Genomic DNA, 20847 nt, shown 5'->3' with positions numbered 1-20847 from the left:
AAAAACAAGTAAAATATTGTACCTCATTGGCCGCATTAACTTCAAGGGAATAAAGATAATATATAATTTCCACCCCTGCTGCATCGACCACATACAAAAACTCTCCTAAATATTCGAATTCTGCCTTCCTGACCTCGGTTCGGCACAGCTTCGGAGTTGTCAAGTCCCACATGTGATGTTTTAGGTACATTATTATTATTATGGATGCATGCACTGTGATTTCAAAGAGAAGCATGACTTTCACTGTCATTAGATGACCATTCATCATCCTCAGTAGGCAAACATCCCCCTTCAGAATCAGAGTGTTGTTATTTGCTTTCTGGACGGATTAATATTACATTAAATAAACCATCTGCATGTGTTGTTTGATGCATGGAGATGGATTATGGTTGCCATGACTTTTTCATTTTCATGATCCAGTGCTTAACTGATCATTTTCATGTCAACAGGTTAAACGATGTTCAAGAACAGTTATGAGAAAAAGTTAAAGGTAACTGCAGCATTTATGGAAAAAGAGAACATGCAGCTGTGCTCAAGCTGGCTGTGAGAATTCATTTACCCTATTTGAATGTTGTTAAAGAATATTTGATCACACTTAAATATATTATAGTTCAATACATATGGAAGTGTTTAAGTTCTGTGTTCAGGTTCATATTCTGTGTAGAATTAGTTGCAACCTAAAAGTTTTGATACACATCATCTCCATAAATGTCCAAAAATGGTTCAGAAAATGATTCTGCTAAGTTAACATAGTCATTTTCATCATCACTGGTATCCTCTTTGTCTTCTAGTTCCTTCTTGTAGTGTACTGCAGAAATATTGGCCTCAACGCAGCTGTTATCACTGTCCACGCCTTCATAATCATGACCATCAGAATCCTCCTCAGTTTCTGCTGGTGTCATCTGTCTGGTGGCGTCCCCTGACTCAACATTCACATAGTCCCCCTCATCCTCTGAATCATCTTTATAAGAGTTCATGTCATTCACTGAAACACATCAAAATGAAACACAAATATAAAAATGCATTTCCTGACATGTTTAAATAAACATTTATATAAATGTGTATCATTGTAAGCACAGACTCTGAGTTTGGACCACAACTGGTGGCAGCTCGAATCGTTTTCTTCTCCTCATGACCAGCCAGACCACCAACAAGACCAGCAGGAGTAGCAGCACACTCCCAGCAGCCACAGAAATTATCAACAACAACCAGGGCACTGAAAAAAGAAAATAAAACAAAAAAAAAAAAAAAAGAAAAAAGAAAATTACAAGATCTTTTGGCAAATTTCCACCATAAAAAGTGATGCATTAGCCATTAATGCTTAGCTGCAACTAACTGAAAGTAAATTTAATAATTATGTATATAAAAAGGAATGAAATATTTTAAAACTATGGTTTTTCATCATGTTTGTATCGAAAGCTTTATTTTTTATCTTGATATTTTCCTAATGGCACCTGCAAAAATGTTGCCATGTTTTTTTCCATAATTTTGTGACATAGGAAATAAGATTTCATGTTAACATGGTAAATGTTAGCTTTTTTTTATTAAAAGTAACAGTAATCCTTTACCATTACAGTTATCTACTGTAAGTTGCAAAAGTTGCCGTTGTGACAACTCATGAAAAAGGAAGAATAAATACATATAATAAAATAAATAAAAAAATATATCAAATTTAATCACTGCTGATGTTCTTATTGTTTAACTCAAGTGAGAACTGGAGCTATACTTTTACTTTAAGTTTGTCCGTCAGTTTGAGAATTTATTTCAGTTCAAGATTCAAGGAGTCTTTGTTATCCCGTGAGGGTAATTTGTTGTACAGCCAGCAGTAAAATAAACAATCAGTCACAAACACACAGATAACAATAAATATCTAAAAGGACTATGATAAAAAAGATAAGAAAAGTAGAGTAGTTTACTGATACACTACAAGGCCAAAGTAAATCAAGAACCATCTATTTATGATATTTGCTCATCTTTGAACTTAATATAAAGTGTTGTGTCTTGGTTCCTTTACTATTATTGTCTCATTGGGTATGACAGCTACAGTATATTGACTTTTGTAAAGTACTCACATGTAATGATGACTTGGATTTGCCCTGACTTAGTAGATGTGAAGTTTCCTGAGGACAGTGACACCTCATATACACAGCTGTAGTTGCCCTGGTGTTCATAATAAGCTGCAGGGAAGTGAAAGGAGGCTGACTGGTTGATTGCCTCATGGGATCTGTTGGAGACAGGACCGACGAGGACGAAACGACCTGGGGTGTAGCTGGAGTCAGTGGAGCAGGTGATGACAAAGCTGTAACCAGTGGTGATTTCCGCACCTTTGTTACTCCAGACCAGCCCTCTATCAGGAGAAAATATGGAGATGTTTGGCTGCTGCAGTGACTCTGTATAACAAAGGGACAATAAAGTGAAATGGGTATCTATTTCTGAAAAACAGTGTACACCAGTTACCCTGTGTAACACATAAAACTTTGCTCCAAATCATCTTTCTGTGACTGAAAAATTATGAGAGGAACTTAAAGTTTTGGAAGTAATTTGGAATAACATTTATTTTAATACAAAACGTTACAAAATAGTCTTTTTCTGGATTAGGCTGTTTAGCGGCACATTTTGGTCAAGCTAAGAGGCTGAGAAATGGGGCAGAGAGCAGTTTCAAATATTTTTTTTTTTATAAATCTAATTATCAGTTTAATCCTTTTTTATCTGTTATAGACCATGTAGAGCCTGTGACACTTTCTCTTAACAAAACCCATTCATGACCGTTTTCCAATATCTGTATATATAGTCGTTTTTTTTTTTGTTGTTTTTTTTTTGCTGTCTATAATTTCTTTTTAACCAAATCTTTGCTGAATGGCAGTTTGCTGGATCCATCAGTTGAAATGTATTCTGCCTTTATAAGACCAGGGTCTTTCCTAACTAGGTGATATGTGGGGGAATCTATGCAAGATGATGTTTTGGGGGTCCTGGTTTGCTGAACTACAATGGAGAGATCCCTAATCCCCATGATGATCCCCAAACATGCCACAAAGATGACCGTAAGTTATCCTAAATTATGTTAACAGTTATGTAATCTCAGTACTGTACGTGCTCATACTTATCTCATTGCACTGATGTTTACTGATGTCCTAGCTATGCACTTTATGGTCTTTTTTTCATTCCACTCATTTAGTTATACGGTTAATTCATATCTTCTATAAATCCATATTCACCTGTGTAATAACACCTCACCACTGCACATCAAACTGGGTGAGGCTCTGTATATAAATACTGTTTCTTTCTTTTTCTGTTATTATTACTTACTATTTATTGTACAAACTGTTTTTTGTGTCTTTATTTTTTTATTTTTGACTGTTGTTTAATGTCTCTTTTACTTCGTGTTTAAGCTGCTGTAACAGTGAAATTTCCCCACCGTGGAATCAATAAATGATCTTGTCTTGTCTCATCTCATCTCATCTCATCTCATCTCATCTTATCTTATCTTATCTTATCTTATCTTATCTTATCTTATCTTATCTTATCTTATCTTATCTCATCTTATCTTATCTTATTTCCACACTGAAACTGTCAACACTGTCAAGCAACATCTCGGTGGTAAATCCATATTTCACCCAGCAAGGCCCCAGCTTGTATTTGAACCAGAAACCTTCTTACTGTGAGACAACTAACCAACACATCACTATGCAGTCTAGCTCGACAGTTTATTTGTAAAATTGTAATGAACAATTAGTGTGTTAACCCCAATCTGTAATCTTTCTCACCTGAACAGACAACACCTGCACCTTTACTGTGCCCACAGTTGTGTGTCCCATTTTGCTTGAACTCACAGTTTGTCAATCGGATTTTTTTGCCTGGGCAAGCAACATATTCAAGCCAGGCACTTTCCGTTCCTAAACCAAAAGTAGTAGAGTGATTGGCATTCAGTACTTTCCCACATTTCATCTGTGTGCAAACCACCTCAGCACCATTCATGTCCCAGTTGTTCCTGCAGACTGTTCTCCAGCTGCTGTTGTAGTAGATTTCAACTCTTCCAGCGCATCGAGTTGCTAATCCAGTTAATCTAATATCTAACAAAAGAAAGATTAAACAGTATTAATTTGAAATATCTACTTATACATTATAAAAAAAACACCAAATTTCTTAAATATGACTGACCTGTAGCAATTGAAAATGAGACAGACACACAAACAACTGGAAAGAAGAAAAAAATACCCATTGTTTAATTATTATTACTTGTTTCCGAAATTAATCATTTCTAAAAGGAAGAACTACAATGATCTTTAAGATATTTAGCCATTCTTGTAATCAACTTTGTTTGTATATTCAAAAGAAAAATAATAAAAACATATCTCACCAATAGCCAAAAAATAGTGGAAGCTTTTTTGATGTTTCCCCATGACTGGGCCACAAAAAATGGTGAGAGCAGTTTAAGGCATAGTAGAAGAAAACTGAACTTGGCTGTGGGTGTAGTGCTCACGCTTCGCACAGCCTTTACTTCCCCCAAGAGACAAACGTCTTGAGCAGAGTAGGCAAAAGGTGCAGAAAAATCCAACCATTTCCTAAGCAAACATGGTGAAGTTTAGAAAAGTAATGATTTTGAAGTAAGTAAAATGGTATTTATAATATAGCTTGACTCAAAGTCTGAATAAAATTACATTTAACAAAGGCTTGTGTCTTTTTGCCTTACATGGCCACTGCAGTGGCATTACAGAACTTTCTTAGAAACATGTCCAACCACAGATGCTCAGATAACAGAGAGCAACTTGCAGACATTTCACAACTCAGCTTCAAGTTGTCTAAGCGGATGCCACTTAGTTGCAGCTTGTAACTCAGCTCATGTTGCTCAAAACAAAAATCCATTGTAAGCATTTTTTAGTAAACAATTTAATCAGTGTTCAGTGCAACAAGAAAAGTAGTGTATTTTTCTTTAGACATAAAGGACAGAAAAGCACAATCAATTTCACTGTTAAAGTAGTTTTATGCGTCCACGTAACCTGTGATTAAATTGTCTAGGAGAGACATAAAAAGATGAGAGATGTTTGCAGAAGGAACTAACAAAGAGGAAGAGGAAGTAGGTCTAACTGTTTCAGTGCTAAACAAAGCCAAATATGCATGTACTCACATTTAAGTTAACTGGGTTAAATGAGAATTGTTTTGTCTTTGCAGGGGCACTGTTGCATTTGCACGATCACACTCATCACTGATCAGTATTCATTCCTTATATTTTGCACTCACATTCACTAACCTGCTGATAAAGTCATTGTGTTGTCCTGTCAGTTTAATCACCCATAACTTTATGTTTCTGTTGTTAGGATTCATGCTTTTTTTTTCACCCTGTCTGTCTTTTTCTAGGTGCTCTTGACGATTGTCAGCTTTGCTTTCCATGCAGATGCCGTAGGTCATTTTCTGTTTCCTGGTAAATGTTAGCCTTTCTATTAACTGTAACATCAATCCTTTCCTAACTATCTACTGTAAGTTGCTAAAGTGTGCATGCTGTCACTTATTTGTATGTGTGTAGCTACAACATTTTCTATTCTGTTGTTACAACTCATGAAATGGGAATAAATACCTTTAAAAACAATAAAAATATCAGTGTTAATCACTGCTGATGCTCTTATTGTTTAACTCAGCTGAGAACTGGAGCTACACTTTTACTGTAAGTTTGTCAGTCAGTTACTGATAACTCATTTTTAGTATTCTTATAGGTAGATTATGAGACACTATACCCAGGAAACCCAATACTCATAAAAAAAAAAAGTTATTTGCACATCTTTGCACATTACAAGAATCTAGAAGCACACTTTAAACCCACACAGGCACACAAAAGTGTGTGAAGCATGCAGCATATGACCTGTGGTTTCTAACCAAGAGCCTTCTTTGCTGGGAGGAAACAGCGGTATGCCTCTAACCCTTGTAAAGATATACTGTAGTATCTATAGTAACTTCATACTGCCTTCACTCAAACTGTTTGTGGTTGTATTGCATACTGAGGCTTTATACTTGACAGTGGTGAGATAAAGACTGAATAATCCAGATAGCAAACCTGTATGCCAACAACAATAATAATAATAAATATAAACACAATAAACTGATTTCAATTGCATTGTTGCAGACAGGTGATCTCTGTCCCCCTGATCAATAAACCCCTTTAAGGTTTATTTGCAGTAATGTACCAAGACCCTGTGACACTGTAACCCAGCAGTATCCAACCTGAAAAGCTGTGCCAGTTGGGAATCAGGAAGCAAAACTACTCCTTGAATTTTAAATTTAAAAATAAAGAATTAGTACATGTTACAGTTAGGCATTTTTATATTGGAGCAGAAGTCACTGTTAAGTCCATGTAAGAAGGAGGAAGCAGTTAGTGTGTGCAACAACAACTTTTTAAATGTTCTGAGTGAAGATACAACTACTTAATGTGTATATATATATATATATATATATGTCATCATTAAACCAGATTTGCCCAGTTCCAAACCAAAGTAAGCATCCCAGGAACCTCCAGTGAGGTCCCACATCCCCCCTGTCTGCAAACCACCACAGCATCATTTAGATCCCATTTAGATCATAATGGACCAGCTGTTGTTGTGATAGAATATAGTAGTAATTATTGTTAACAACTGTCTAACAAAAGAAAGATTATACAGTATTACTTTGAAAAAAACTATGTTAACCTTTAAAATATAACACCAGTTTTTTAAAACATGAACAATCTGCAGCAACTGAAAGTGAGACAGAGATGTGAGCAGCTGTAAAGAAGAGTGAAATGTCTCACTGTTTATTTATTATTACTTGTTTCGAAAATAAAAACTTTAACAAGCCAGGCGGAGCTTTAAAAGTTTTTCCTATTTATGTAACCAACTTTTCAAAAGAAAAGTATTTAAAATGCATCTCACTAAGGCCAGAAAGTGTAGGGGCATCTCTGAGTTTGCCCCATGACAAAACACACTTCACACAATTTATTCTTCTAAAGTGACAACTGTGTCAAATCGTGAGCGCAAGGTGCTGACATCTGTCTATTTGCAGGTTACCAAATGATATTAAAAACAAAAACAGTTCTGCTTGCAAGACGTTTTGCATCTTTGAATGCTAAGATGGGTTGTTTATTTCCTGGATACACAATGCATCTTTTTCCTGGTTAAGGATCTCGATGGTGCAGACAGGAGCAACAGTAGCTGGTTTAATTGCAGTTCAGTTTCTCGTGACAGTGATATGTTATCAGGGTAAGTATTTTGGTTCCTCACTGTCAGCAATTGTTTTTATAGACAAAACTTCAAATATTAATATAGATTAACAACCTGGTGAGAGTGCACCAAGATTTACTTTTTTACTATGCAATTTCCAAAACATTAACATTACTTACAAAAGTCCATCATATCACACAGTGTCAACAAACCTGGTTGAGTAAAGTCTTGCATATATGATGTGTATTTCTGGTTTGATAAAACATTAAATAATTATATCTTCTCTTGTTACTTTTGCTGTTTAAACAGGTGAGTTCTGGGAAGGGAAAAAGAGATGAACAGTTCTAAATCATCACATGCTCACAGTGTCAATGTGGACATGATGAGGTTTAAAAATTGAATTAAAAATAAATTTAATTCATGAATATGACTAGACTTAATGTCAGGATAAAATAAAAAAAAATGACTTCTTGCCTTTTGCAACCACTGCAGTGATATTTCAGACCTGACTAAGAAAGAAAAGCTGACATAACTGATAACAGATGTGTCTGCAACATTCACACCTCAGTTTCACAGTTTATTTCAGGATTTTTTTAGTAAGCAATTTATTGTGTGCTTAATGTACAACAAGGGACAAAAGCAGTGTATACGTATTCCCTTTATACATGAACAATGAAATTGTTCATCAAAGACAAGAGACAAAACTACAATAGATTTTCATACAGGGAACTAACAAAGAGGAAGAGGAAGGAACTGTATCAGGACACAATATAAATAAACTGATGCGAACACCTCTGAGCTGCTAAAAAATGCACAGTAAAGGCAGCACTTCCTGAGTATATTGAGAAAGAACAAAATTTCACAGAGACTGCTGGTATCCTTCCATCGGTGCTCCACTGAGAGCATCTTAATGCAGTGTATTTGTGTGGTACAGCAGCTACACAGTAGCTCAGAGGAAAGCGTTCTAGATCATGATGAGAATCAAAACAGCCTTGGCTGTCATCTCCAAACACTGGAAGAACTACACAGTTCCCGTAGCCTTAAACAAAGCACAGACGATCATTAAGGACCATTCACACCCTGGACACTCTCTGTTTGATCTGTTGCCACTAGGCAGATGTTACAGAACAATAAAACACTCAATACTAAAAAAAAACACATACAATATGCAATATGTTTTCTTAGAGATAAATGCAATAGTAGAATATATGCCTGTGTATGAGTGATGGGTCTCTGCTCATGTTTTTTTTTTTTCTTAAATGTTGCTTTTATTACTTTTATTTGTACACGTTATACTAATTTTATATATGAAGTATCTGATTGGATGGCATTTTACAATCTTGTACTTGTTACAGTGGCATTAAGATATTCTATTCTATTCTATTCTATTCTTCTATTCTATTATAAGGTCAAATGTACTTAACCCTTTAAACCCTGTATCATGTATCATATTTTATACAGTTTCTAAGACCTATTGCATTGCTTCATGGTTATAGCTCAGCTGCCCCCTGGTGGATACACTTTGAACTACAACAACTAACAGTATAGTACAATATTATATGATAATATATATATACAGTACACACACACACACACACACACATATAGAATATATATATATATATATATATATATATATATATATATATATATATACAGTACACACACACACACACACATAGAATATATATATATATATATATATATATATATATATATATATATAGCTATTGAGTTGTTCTATTTCGATGACCCAATGGATACTTTGTTAAATAGCTAAATAAAACTTTAAATAAGGAAAACTAAATTTTCTGTCAGTTTTTTTTTTTTTGTTTTTTTTTTACAGAGCTGAATCCCACTATACCACAGCTACACTCGCTCACTGAATACTTTTGAGATAATGGAAAACATGTTGTTGCAACTAAAGTAAAGCTGGTGTTATTGATGATACAATAACCTAATTTATCTGGTAATCTCTGTTGGTGATGATTAGCCTACTTAAGTCATGACAGCAAAACTACAAAACTACTGCAAATGAATTGGTTTCACAGCCCAACTCAGCATTTTGACTTTCTGAGAATTTGAACTTGTTGAGTCATACAGAAAGCCTGAAACAGCAGCTGTAACTTCACTGATGGAGAAAATGTATAACTCTGTGATGACAAATTTGCTTAAAAGTACTTTTTAATTCAACATATTTTTGAAAAACCAAGTGAGGCAAGAGAAAAAATTATATCCTTCTCAATAGCACTCAGTATTTCACTATGGTTTAGTTATCCTGTGAAAAAATAATACAGACATAAATTGAGAAAAAAAAAGCTCTCAAATCAGTGTGGTAAAAAAGAGAACAAATCTGAATATTAAAGTAATACTGCCTAACGTTTAAATTTACAACTTTGTGCTTTTGAACTATTCTGATTGCACACTGACATTCATTAAGTACATTTCTGGAGCCATTATATACATACATACATACATACATACACACACACACACACACACACACATATATATATATATATATATATACATATATATATATATATATATATATATATATATATATATATATATATATATATATTCATTATCTGACGCTTATCTGGAGCTGCCTAAGCAGGGAAACCCATGAATTCCCTCTCCTCAGCCACATTCACCAGCTCATCTGGGGGGATCCTGAGGCGTTCTAGGCCAGCAGCGAGATGTAATGACCCCAAGAGCAAAACCCCAAGATACATAAGCTCCTCCACTTGGGGCAGGACCTCATTGCTGACCAGGAGAAGGCACTCCATCCTTTTCCGGCTGAATCACTCCAGTGAGAGCTGAAGTTTACGGCCCGATGAAGCCAACAGAACCACACCATCCGCAAAGAGCAGAGACCCAATCCCGAGGCCACCAAACAGCCTCATATATATATGGTCTGTTTTTCTTTTTTAATGAAGTGTGCTTGCAAAATTACTGATTATCTGCAAATTAAATGAAAAGAGAAATATCCTGTTTTAAAGAAATCAAATCAAAATAGCCTTTTTAAAAATGATCATTTTGTGAAAATAAGTACACCTTGACTCGTCATTGTATTTTGCCATAATGTTTTTGGCTTGTCAAACAGAACCAATTTTTTTCTCCATTAATTGACAAGACACATTCCTGCGTGAGTTTTTCCCCCCTTTGCAGTCATGTGACTACATTTCCCACAATTCCCGTCACCCCTGTAAACATGGCGTCATAAAATATCATGGTGGGTCCGCTGCCTGTCACTCTTCGTCGATAATGGCTTATTCCTTCAAATGAAAGCCCCTTTCTTAGGCAGGTATGTTCTTACAAGCAACACAACACATGTTGACGTAATTTAATGTTTATATATCCGTCTTTGCTTCACAACTTAAGTAATGTCTGACTTGAAGTGTGCTTTGAGCTTAGCGATGCCGAGTTTTCAGTTGTTTCGTCCGTTATTGGTGCTTTTTTATTTGCAGTTGGTTTAATAAGTTGTGATAGTTTTTTTAACTTACATGTTTATTACTTGTCATCTTATTATTCGTGTTAAAAAGCATTTTGTTGTCAACGTCATTGGCCCTGGCAGCAGAACAGCTGGGCCTTGCTATATTATAGACAAATAGATTAATTATAACGGGGGACTTATGTTCAGCGTATTGTAGCGTCGTTTCTTTACAGTTTCTACACAGGGATCTCCAACTCCGGTCCTCGTGAGCTACTGTCCTGCAGGTTTTGGATTCTACCCTGATGCTACACACCTGACTCAAATCATTGGGTTTGGGTGATCAGCCGCTGTGATGCAGTGTTATCTATTTCCTATGTTGAAATGAATCTTTAATTGAAACACTGTAAAAACTGAATATGTAATTCAGGGTTTAGCATATATTATTCACTGTAAGTCTATCAGATTGTGTTAACGCAAGACGTTGACAAGTAATTTGCTTTTGGTTTGGGTTTTATCACGCTAAATAGTATGCAAAATTTTGAATTGAGATGATAAGTTTATGTCAGTTGGTCTATAACAACACATTAGTCATGCTTGTTTGTTATTGACCAGAGCACCACATGGTTTCCTGCTGAAATTCTGATCTACCTTCATGTACTGTATCTAGGTCACAATGTTTCGCCGTTCAAGATTTAGTGTCCGTCCTAATGTCGGTACTGCTGGGAGAACAGCAACGAGTCAGGAACCCCCTGCTGCAAGTCAGGATCCCAGTGAAACCCCCAAAGAAGCCAGTGAGAGCAACAGTGCAACTGATGTGACAAGCAAATCTGTTGTCTTCTTGTCAGAAAAAGGGTGAGTTGTAAAGTGTTTTTTTTTAAGTTAATTTAGAAACAGTAACTTCTAGTTTGTGAGTTTAACAAAAATGATTCTTCCCTACAACTGTTTAGAGACGGAAATGAGCCAAATGGAGATGGAACCAACTTGTCGGCAGCACTCCAGAGAAGGAAGCGCTTTTCCATCAAGCCCAAAGTGGCCCCTGGTCGCCCATCCACCCTGTCCCGGACACCAAAATCTCCTGTCAAAGCAGTCTCTTCAGCACCTGTTGAAGTCTCCAACACAGACCTTTCCAAGCCATCAACATCCAGCCAAGCTGGGACTTCAACAGTCCCTCATGGACTCCAGTCCCCAAGGCGACGGAGACACTCAGAAGACAGCAGGCAGCACAAAATGCAGCTTGAAGTCACCCCCATGTCCTCTGAGCATTCAGGACCCTCCCCTATTAAAATAGCAGAAGATTCCCCAGAACAAACTCTCGTGTCAGCAGACAGAAACAATCAAGCAGAAAACATTTCAGGCAGTCAAGTTAAAGACATTCCTGCCAGACCACCAGATAAAGTGCCACCCTCTTTACCAGATAAAGAAACTTCAGAAATTTCAGAGAAAGCTAAGACTCTTGTATCATCCAAAAATGTGCTTTCACTGCCTCCGTCAGCACTTTCCTTAAGTAAACTCCTGAACAGCCCATCAGACTTACAGAGGCTGGTCAAGGCCCAGAAGCTCAGAGAGCTGCTCAGACAGGAGCGAAGCAAAGAAAAGGTGAGTTCTGCATATTTGGTCAAATGTTTTCTGGAAAATTTATTAACATAATGAACGTTTATGTTGCAGCAAATTAAGAAAGATAAAACCCGTGCAAAGGAATTCACTTTAGATCCCACAAAAATGACCGTGGGAGGCTTAATTCATTATCTGCCAACATCAAACTCTATGATGTAAGTATCTCGCAGTTTTGTCAAGCTTAAGTGACATTTGAGCCACACAAAAGCTTGACATATCGGTTGTCAAGAATGTTGCTTGATTAAAAAATTATTTTCTGATTCATTCAGGTCTAGTTCAGAAGACTCAGAGGATGAGACTGTGGTCCCACCCTCACCAGGAAGAGAAGAGTAAGTCGATCTCATCATAACATTATTGGAGTTTTATTGATGTTGAACATTTTTGACAAAAAAAAAAAAAATTCTGACTTTATTAAATTTGGAAAATGTGTGTTCTAGTTTTCTTTTTAATGTTTTTATATATTTAATTCAGTACTTTGCATTTAGAGGTTGTTTTAAAGAAACATTTGTTTTTTTGTTTTCATTTAAGTCACATTTTGGCATTTTTATTCAGACACACTGTATCAGCCATTTATAAAGATATTCAAATCTTGAGCTTTCATTAGTTTTAGTGGGGATGAACCAAATAAAAACCTAAGTGTTGGCAGGTGTATTGAGCAAAAAGAGGATGAACCCTGTATTGGTGCATGTAGTTCTTTAACAGAAATCACGTGACCAGTGCAGCTGCTGTGTTATATGATGGTGAGGTCCCAGCTTGTGTTAGCAAAAAGCACTAATTTAAACTAGTTTTTAATCATGCTGAAAGGATAAATTGAGACTTCTAAACAAAAATCTGTAAAAGGTTTTTTTCTTTTTTAACTTCACATACATTCTTTTTCTTACTTTTCCCAATTTTTTGAGCAGTAGTTTATAAATCAAACTTTAATAAAATGCCCCCCCCCAAAATATTGTAAATTAAAAAGAAAAGAAAATACAAGTCTAAGTCTTAGTTTGATGACAATCATACTAATTGGAATAGACTCTTCTATTTTCCCCTTCAGTGAGCACTTTATTATCAGTGGGTTATGTAAACAAGAGTCAATAGTCTATCTCCACACCCTTAATTCAGGTTGCCTACAATGATGTTTTAAATCCTGCAGATGTTGCTAATTGGCAAAACACCAACAGTCTCAACACAAATTTTTGCAGCGTTGCTGCAACAAGGAAGGGATGGGGAAATACTGAACCTGGCTGATGGTTCTTTTGAGATTTATCATAAATGCCTTGCCTGAATTTTTTTTAAAGATCTGTTTTTTGTCATTGTAGTTGTACAAAAGAAAAGTTATAATAATGATAGACCAAAGTACAACTCACCCATTCCCCTGACTGTTACGTCCCACTCTAGGGTTGTGGGAGGGAGTAACAAAAGGAATGCCATGGACGGGTGTAAAAGAGAAACCAAGCAGATTTTATTGTGGTGAGCGTAAATAAAGATTAAAACCAGGTGTCAAACATAATCCAGTGTTGGGGTTAGTGGAACTGCTGAAAGAAACGTCAAAATGTTATTATTAAACCTATACACAAAAGCCGCCAGGTAAACCAAACTAAGATAAACAAAATGGTGCACTTAAACCAGCGAACTTAACGAAATACCAAAGGTGCAGCAGTTCCAATAATCTAAGTGAAAACCAAATACTCTAAACTAGCCCAACACATCCGACCAATGTCTTCTAACGTTTAAACATCTAGGATAAATCAAAAGGCAGCACACAAACTAACTCAAAGCGAAGCCAAAACAAGCTGTGTGTTACGAAGGTAAAGCCCAACCAAAACCAGACTACAAATTACTCCCACAAGGGGAAAACACAAACAGCCAGGGTTTAGCCCTGCTGGAACATCTCAGCAGCATTCTTTTATTTCTGGGATTCTGGCAAGGTGCAACATGATTGGCTGGGCATTTAGCCAATCAGCGGGGAGGTGATCGGGGCGCGTCTGATCTAGCCACTCCAAACAGACATCAGGGCCTGGCATCTGCATACAAAATGAGCCACAGCTGTCTGCAATGAGCAGTGCCCGTAACACTGACCACATACATTTTCTGACCCATAAAGCTAAAAAATATACAATAAATACTTTCAAGAATATGTATGGAAACAAAAATGTGGACAGCAAATAACAAAAGTGTTACTTATTTTATAGTTAGATTTATTAATTCCTCATCTGATTTAAATACTCTGTCTTAAAAGTGTGGTCACATCAACTAAATGAGACTGAATGATTCCAATCAGCCTCTATTTCTACACTTATCACTCCGATTTAGACATGATGGCAGTAACGTGCATGAAATGTACATGTTGCCGGTCTGACATGCTTCCATTCCTTGATACTTGAAGGTCTCCAGAGCGAGTACAGGAGCCTGAAGTCCTGCCTACCAAGGTGAGTTCAGGAGAAGAGGAGATGCATGAGGAGGAAGTGGCAGAAGAAGAAGCGGACGAAGAAGCACTCATGGTTCCTCAGGTCAAAGTAGCCGAAGATGGCTCACTGATCATTGATGAAGAAAGGTCAGTGTATTTTTATAGTATTTCATTTTTTCCCTCTTAGTTTCTGCATGATAATGATCTTGGAGAAAATCAAGCAGTTTCTTTAGTTTTATTACAAATTTATAACCTCCGTTTCAGCTTAACAGTGGAAGTCCAGCGAGCCAAAGGGCCAAACCCAGCTCAGGACCGCGACCCCATCTTTGAACGTGGCTCCACTACAACTTACTCAAGTTTCAGGAAAGGGACTTACACAAAACCCTGGTCCACAGAAGGTTCGCTGATTTAATTTATTAATTTCTGCAGCACATGTTGGTTTTTGGATGCTTTTTTTTTACATTTGCTTTTTCTTTGGTTTTCATCAGAGACAGACATGTTCTACCTGGCAGTTAGTATGGTGGGGACTGACTTTTCCATGATTTGTCAGCTGTTTCCACTCAGATCTCGATCAGAGATAAAGGTCAGTGATGGTGCTGCTGATTGAGATGCATTTAAAAAGCCTGATAATAAAGAAGCAACACATTTGTTTTCTCAATATGCATTTTTGTTTTTTAACTTTCAGAACAAATTCAAGAGAGAAGAGCGACAGAATTCATGGAGGATTGACAAGGCTTTCGGTAAGCCTGCCGGTTAAATATAACATGAAATATTTCTAGTTTAATGTTTGCATTTCGATGATTTGTTACTTACTGATTGTTGTCTCACAGGAGAGCGGCGTAAACTGGACAAAGAGTACTTTTCTAAGCTGCTGGAGAAAGTTTTGGAGGCTCAGAAGGACAGGAAGTCGCTTTCTAGGAAAAACTCCACCAAGAGTAGCAAAACTAAGGCAAAGGGTAACGTGCTCATATCTAAAGATCAATGTTTAGAGTCTTAAGTTTCAGCCTAGTCTCAGACTGAGATTTGACAAATACTGTGAATCTATAGGGTCACAAATTACAAGACTGCAACTAGATTCTTTTAGTGTTTTTTGTGACATGTTGGACAGTTGATATGGAACTGGGCTGATCTGCACACAGTAAAGCAAGCAAGGGGAGAGTTTCCCTCCAGGAGGGAATTACACATCATCATTATTAAGTGTGGCTTTGCATCTCCACCAGGTGTTACACCAACTCATCAGAATCTGGAGGGATGAATGAGTTTTTATTCTCTTATTTGTTAGATCATTTTACTGTAACACATAAATGATCCACAGCAGACATTTACTTCTAATAACCACCCGCTCCTCTTTCTGGACGGTCCACCGACGATGTTTCATCACCTCTTCTTGTTCTTCTTTTTTTCTTTTTTTTTTCCCCCCCATCCTTTTTTGCCGCTGGTCTGAGTGTCGGGATTCCTGTTTCTGCTTTTGTCAGAGCTCATCTATTGGTTGTTGATCGTGTTTCGTCACTGCGACTTGCGATAATATCTAACATGTTAGAAATTGTCGCAGATCCAAGACTGGAGAAAGATTGACGTTAAACAGCGCAGATTACCAGCTCACACCTAACGACCGAGATGACGGGAGCGCGCTGTGACTCCAGCAAAACTCCTAAGATTTCCTAAAGACTTCCGTTTTTAGTCTGTGACCGTGAAAATAGTTTGGTGTGAGCTCAGCATTAGTCTTACCTTGGTCTCTCAGTTTTGTGACTTTGTAATTTAATCACCACAGGCAAAAAATCTGAAAGGAAACTGAGCGATGTGGAGGAGGAAGAAGATAATGAAGTTCCTGACTTGGAGGAAGAAGCACAGAAAGAGAATGAGGACCAGTGTAATGAAGGAGGAAGCCCTGCTGTTGAGTTCAAGAAGAAACGCAAAAGGAAGAAAAAAGATGACGCATTGACTGAGGAACTAAGTGGCAAGAAAAACAAAACGGATGTAAAGAGCAACGAGCAAAGTACCAGAACATTTATTTTTTTTAATAAAAGTGTTATACGAGCATGAGCATGTCAATATAGGACCACTATCTTTTTACTTTGCTGGCAAGCAATGTCTAAAGATACTAAATCTTCTGTATCTAAGCTCATGATAATTTTTTTTCCTTCAGATATATGCCAGTTTCTCCTTTGGTTGCTGCTTGCTGCTAACTTCAGTTTTCATTTTATCTTCTCAGGTGAAGCTGGAATACCTGAAGACTCTGAGGCAGCACTTCCTGAGAACCACACAAATTTAGACATGTAATGTTTAACAAATTATGTTTTCAATTAAGTCTTTTTGTGAATTGCAGTGGCATTGAGAATCCTTGTCTTCTCCTAATATTCAGGACTGAAAAGACTCCAAATGTGAATAAAGCCAAGGACACAGCTGTCAAGCCAGCCAAGCTTTCACGGTGCAGAGCACCAAAACCACTGCTGCCTCTGGGTTTGAAAAGAGGTAAAAAGCCAGCACCTTCAACAAAGTCCAAAGAAACAGTGTCTGAGAAGGAGGATGAGTGTGAAAGTGATGGAGCCTCTAAAGAACAGGTTATTTCTATTTAGATTCATAAAACCATTCTACATCTTCTGACTTTGTCTCACAGTGAATTTTGCTGATGTTCTAGGTAAATAAAGATGAAGTACCTCTAAGACAAGGCAGACAGGGGAAATCTCCTAGTGATGACTTTTCTTCTTCTGAAGAAGATGCAACAGTTAAACCTCAGAAACCAACCAGGTATAAGATTTTATGCCCTCATTGGAAATTTCCCATCTAATGCTACACAGAGGAAAATTCTCAAAGGAGCTGTTTTCTTTTATATTACTCACATTTTTCTTTGTGAAAATGTGCTTTGTAGAAATTGCAGTGTCAGGATCGGCCCTCGTCTGCATCTGAAACTACTCCTGCCTCACCTTCTTCCTCAAAATTTAAACCCAAATGCACAGCCAAGAGTGGGAAATCATCAAAGCCCAGAATCTAAATAACCCATACTTGTCACCCTGAGGTCCTCCAAATCAGACTTCAGTGATGATGAGGATGAATGGGAGGATGTACATATGCCATTTGCGTGTAGCTCCAGTAAAGACAGCGATGCCTCTGTGTTTGTGCCTGCCTGCATACATGGTGATATTACACAAAGTGTGAGTTTTTTTTCTAAAATGCAATTTTCAACCATTCATGTTCCTCCTAAACATCCATTATATCACACTTTGTCAACAAACCAGGTTGAGGAAAGTCCTGCCTACATGATATCCATTTCTGTTTTGCAAAAGCATCAATAATATTTAGTGACTTTATACAGGTGAGTTCTGGGAAGAGAAAAAGGGATGAAGTTTCAAATCACCACATGCTCACAGTCACTGAGGACATGGTGAGGGAAAATTTCAAATTCGACTCCAAAATCCCAGAGTGCCACTTCTGACCCCTGTACAGAGACACCTAGTGGATGAATATTGACCTGACATGAGCCAGTGTGGTAGTGACAAGATGCCTGACCACCTACCACCTGGAAACCTACCTAAACAAAATCGTCTTTTCAGCAAACCAGAGGTTGGTAAAATTGTTGATTTTTTGTTAATCTGTTTAGTTTTAGCTTGAAGAATGCCTAGAAATACCTTTTATGTTCTTTTTGGATAAATTAACGACTCTGAGCTAGTTTAAAAAACGATGGTCCAAAAATTACCCTCTGGGTGTATAGATAAAAAAAAAGTGGGTCAAAAATGACCCTTTGGTTCTTTGAGTGACTGTAGATGGAGAATGGTGACAGTCCTGTATTTGGCTAAAGCCTTGAAATAAATTTATTTGTATAATATATTTTACTATGTTGCATTGGTAGTACAGCGCCATAGACTAATAAAGTAAATTCCTATATCTTTTCAGGCAGTATGACCGCTCCCTTTTCAGGACAGCAAAAGCATCAGAAAGTTCACTGTTGCCGAAGCATTGGAGCAACTTCAAGCTGATGATAGTGACTTTGGCCCTGAATTGGACAGTGATAGCGATTCTGATGAATTGTTTCAACCGCATGAAAATGATGGTGGTGAATCTCCTGCCCAAGACAGTGACTTGTCCAATGACTCGTCCAGTGATGAAGATGAGGTGTTTGCCGAAACTGCTAGCCCACAGATAGAGCCAAAACATGCTGCAAAGAAACTTACAGGTGGAGAAAGACAAACTTTGAGTTGCCTGACGTGAACTTTCAAGGCGAACAGGTTGAGTCATACCATGATGCCACGACAGACACTCCACTGGTTTACTTTCAACGCTTTTTTCCCATGATATGTTGAAAAATATTGTTGAGCATACCAATCAATACAGTGTTCAAAAGTATGGGAAATGTGTAGACACTTCAGTAAAAGAGATAGAACAAGTTCTAGGAATGAATCTCAGGATGGGATTAGTTCAAATGTCTGGAGTACGTCAGTACTGGGAAAGTGAAGTTCGTTTTGGGCATGTGGCAGATGTAATGAGTCGCAACCGAAAAAGTGAAGAAGAAAAAAATGATGATGGTGCCTTACAAAGGGAAATTTGGTGGCATAAGGCAGTACATCAAAGGGAAGCCACATCCGTGGGGATTCAAAGTGTGGGCACGTTGCTGTGTCACTGGCCTCTTGCATGACTTTGACATGTATCAGGGAAAAGGTGGAAGCAAAACCTCAAAACTGAAATGCACTGTGAAAAATGTGCTGTTCCTCTCTGCATAAACAAAAAAAGAAATTGCTTCAAAGACTATCACAATGTCTAGTGTGAGTTCCTCTCTCTAGCATAACAGATTTTTGGATAAGCAAAGACCCAGGGTGTTGGTGTCGTGACTTTGGTCTTGTGTTCTGGTTTCCAATGGCCAAAGTGTGTTTGTACATTTGAAATCCAGTTCTAACATGCAACAAAAAAGAAATACAAACATTGTTAAATGTAGCTGTGTGGTTGACTGATTATTTTCCTAAATATAAAATAGTTTACATTGACAGTGTTTGTTATTGTGATTCTTGAAATGATACGCCTAAAGCCCAAAGGGTCAAATTTGGCACATATCCTAGATTAGGGAATACAGGGTTAAAATTGAAAAAGTGGATATTTTGTTGTTCAGTGAACTTATAGCAGTCATTTAATGCATAGTTCATCATTTTCAGAAGAAAAAAAGGGCTCTTGGGTTCTCCAGGGTTAAGAACATCAGTACTTAACAGAAATGTTCTTTAAAAAAAACAATTATACTGATGAGTAAATTTAACAAAAATAAGACAAAAAAACTACAGTTTAATATAAGATTATTCAGATTTAGTAAATGGAAAAAATATAACAGCAACATAAATATAATAAAACATGCAATAACCTGCAATTACCAAGGAAAATATAAAAAACAAAACCTCAACAGGAACAGTAGCGGCATCATCATTAAGACATCTGATAGGCTACCATAATCACGTGACATTGTAAAAAGTATTGAATCCGATATTTGACTGGCTGATACCGAAGTATGGATTCCAGACTGTCGATCTGTCCATCCCGAGTTAGGACAGATATTATTTATAACTACTCATGTCTTTGAGCAGAACAGTTCTGTGAAATTAAAAACATGTCTTAAAATGTTGAGGCAACTTATAATCCCAAGTTGCCTCAACTTAATTGTGTAATTCCTCAAAATACCCCCACACAAGCGGCTTTCTCAAGTGACAAATTTATTGAATCTTTGTTCAGACTCATAAAAAACCGTGAAAACTAAAAGGCACAGATGAGACGTCAACTTAAAAGAAAAAAATGACAACTAACAGATATAACTACTATTACAGCATAAACAGATAAAACAATATCTCGGTGACTGACTACCGAGAGATGAACACTGGTTTTCTTCTTTCTTTTTGTTTATCTATTTATTTATTTTTTTAAATTAGATTGTACTTTTCTATCTTGAGAACGCTTCTTCTAAGATAGTTAACCTCCACTCTGCATAGTAAACCCCACCTTTGCACCACAGTGCCCCCTGGTGGCGCTCAACCATAACAACAACAAAATACACAAATTAGATGGAAATGTGGATGTGGCTGTTACAGCGTGATTAAATCTGAATAATAGTCTCATGTTTGTCCAAATTAAAAATTTAGATTTTGATTTACACTCTTAATGTAGACTGACACAACATGGTTTTTACTGAGTTTACTCAAAAGTGTTTTACATCTGGTTGCTAAGACACAGAATAGAATAGAATAGAA

At 37.0% G+C, this 20847-nt stretch overlaps 2 protein-coding genes across 4 annotated transcripts; one reads left to right on the top strand and one right to left on the bottom strand.

The window, feature by feature from the left end:
- Positions 1–574: 574 nt before the first annotated feature.
- LOC121629923 (scavenger receptor cysteine-rich type 1 protein M130-like) lies at positions 575–4425 on the bottom strand. The gene is made up of 6 exons (XM_041969855.1): positions 4358–4425; positions 4159–4194; positions 3765–4070; positions 2073–2390; positions 1082–1216; positions 575–985 (listed from the first exon to the last, which is right to left on the bottom strand). The coding sequence occupies exons 1-6, from the start codon at positions 4398–4400 to the stop codon at positions 678–680; spliced, it is 1146 nt and encodes a 381-aa protein (XP_041825789.1). The 5' UTR covers positions 4401–4425; the 3' UTR covers positions 575–677.
- Positions 4426–10423: 5998 nt separating this feature from the next.
- Positions 10424–19605, top strand: LOC121629879 (transcription factor TFIIIB component B'' homolog). 3 transcript variants are annotated; one of them, XR_006008445.1, is made up of 16 exons: positions 10424–10494; positions 11291–11475; positions 11571–12219; positions 12289–12392; positions 12507–12566; positions 14609–14776; positions 14894–15027; positions 15118–15212; positions 15315–15369; positions 15460–15585; positions 16401–16625; positions 16842–16905; positions 16992–17190; positions 17268–17377; positions 17499–17781; positions 17943–19605. XR_006008445.1 is itself a non-coding variant. In XM_041969766.1 (15 exons), the coding sequence occupies exons 2-15, from the start codon at positions 11297–11299 to the stop codon at positions 17623–17625; spliced, it is 2295 nt and encodes a 764-aa protein (XP_041825700.1). In that variant the 5' UTR covers positions 10424–10494; positions 11291–11296; the 3' UTR covers positions 17626–19605. The 3 variants fall into 3 exon arrangements, 1 of the variants encoding a protein (XP_041825700.1); XR_006008444.1 differs by having other exon boundaries at positions 17499–18190; positions 18521–19605; XM_041969766.1 differs by having other exon boundaries at positions 17499–19605.
- The last annotated feature ends 1242 nt before the right edge of the window (positions 19606–20847 follow it).

Source organism: Melanotaenia boesemani, chromosome 19 (genome assembly GCF_017639745.1).
Source record: "Melanotaenia boesemani isolate fMelBoe1 chromosome 19, fMelBoe1.pri, whole genome shotgun sequence".
NCBI classification, from domain to species: domain Eukaryota; kingdom Metazoa; phylum Chordata; class Actinopteri; order Atheriniformes; family Melanotaeniidae; genus Melanotaenia; species Melanotaenia boesemani.
Note: the sequence above shows the minus strand (reverse complement) of the source record. Positions and strands in the feature narration are given on the sequence as shown.

What these genes read in the sequence shown, in the direction of transcription:
- LOC121629923 (XM_041969855.1), bottom strand. Translation starts at nt 4,400, where the DNA reads ATGGGGAAACATCAAAAAAGCTTCCACTATTTTTTGGCTATTG. An exon ending in CCACTATTTTTTGGCTATTG is followed by an intron (nt 4,195 to 4,357) that starts GTGAGATATGTT and finishes TCTTCTTTCCAG; the next exon opens with TTGTTTGTGTGTCTGTCTCA. An exon ending in AATCCAAGTCATCATTACAT is followed by an intron (nt 1,217 to 2,072) that starts GTGAGTACTTTA and finishes TTCTTTTTTCAG; the next exon opens with TGCCCTGGTTGTTGTTGATA.
- LOC121629879 (XM_041969766.1), top strand. Translation starts at nt 11,297, where the DNA reads ATGTTTCGCCGTTCAAGATTTAGTGTCCGTCCTAATGTCGGTACTGCT. An exon ending in AACCACACAAATTTAGACAT is followed by an intron (nt 16,906 to 16,991) that starts GTAATGTTTAAC and finishes CCTAATATTCAG; the next exon opens with GACTGAAAAGACTCCAAATG. An exon ending in ATGGAGCCTCTAAAGAACAG is followed by an intron (nt 17,191 to 17,267) that starts GTTATTTCTATT and finishes CTGATGTTCTAG; the next exon opens with GTAAATAAAGATGAAGTACC.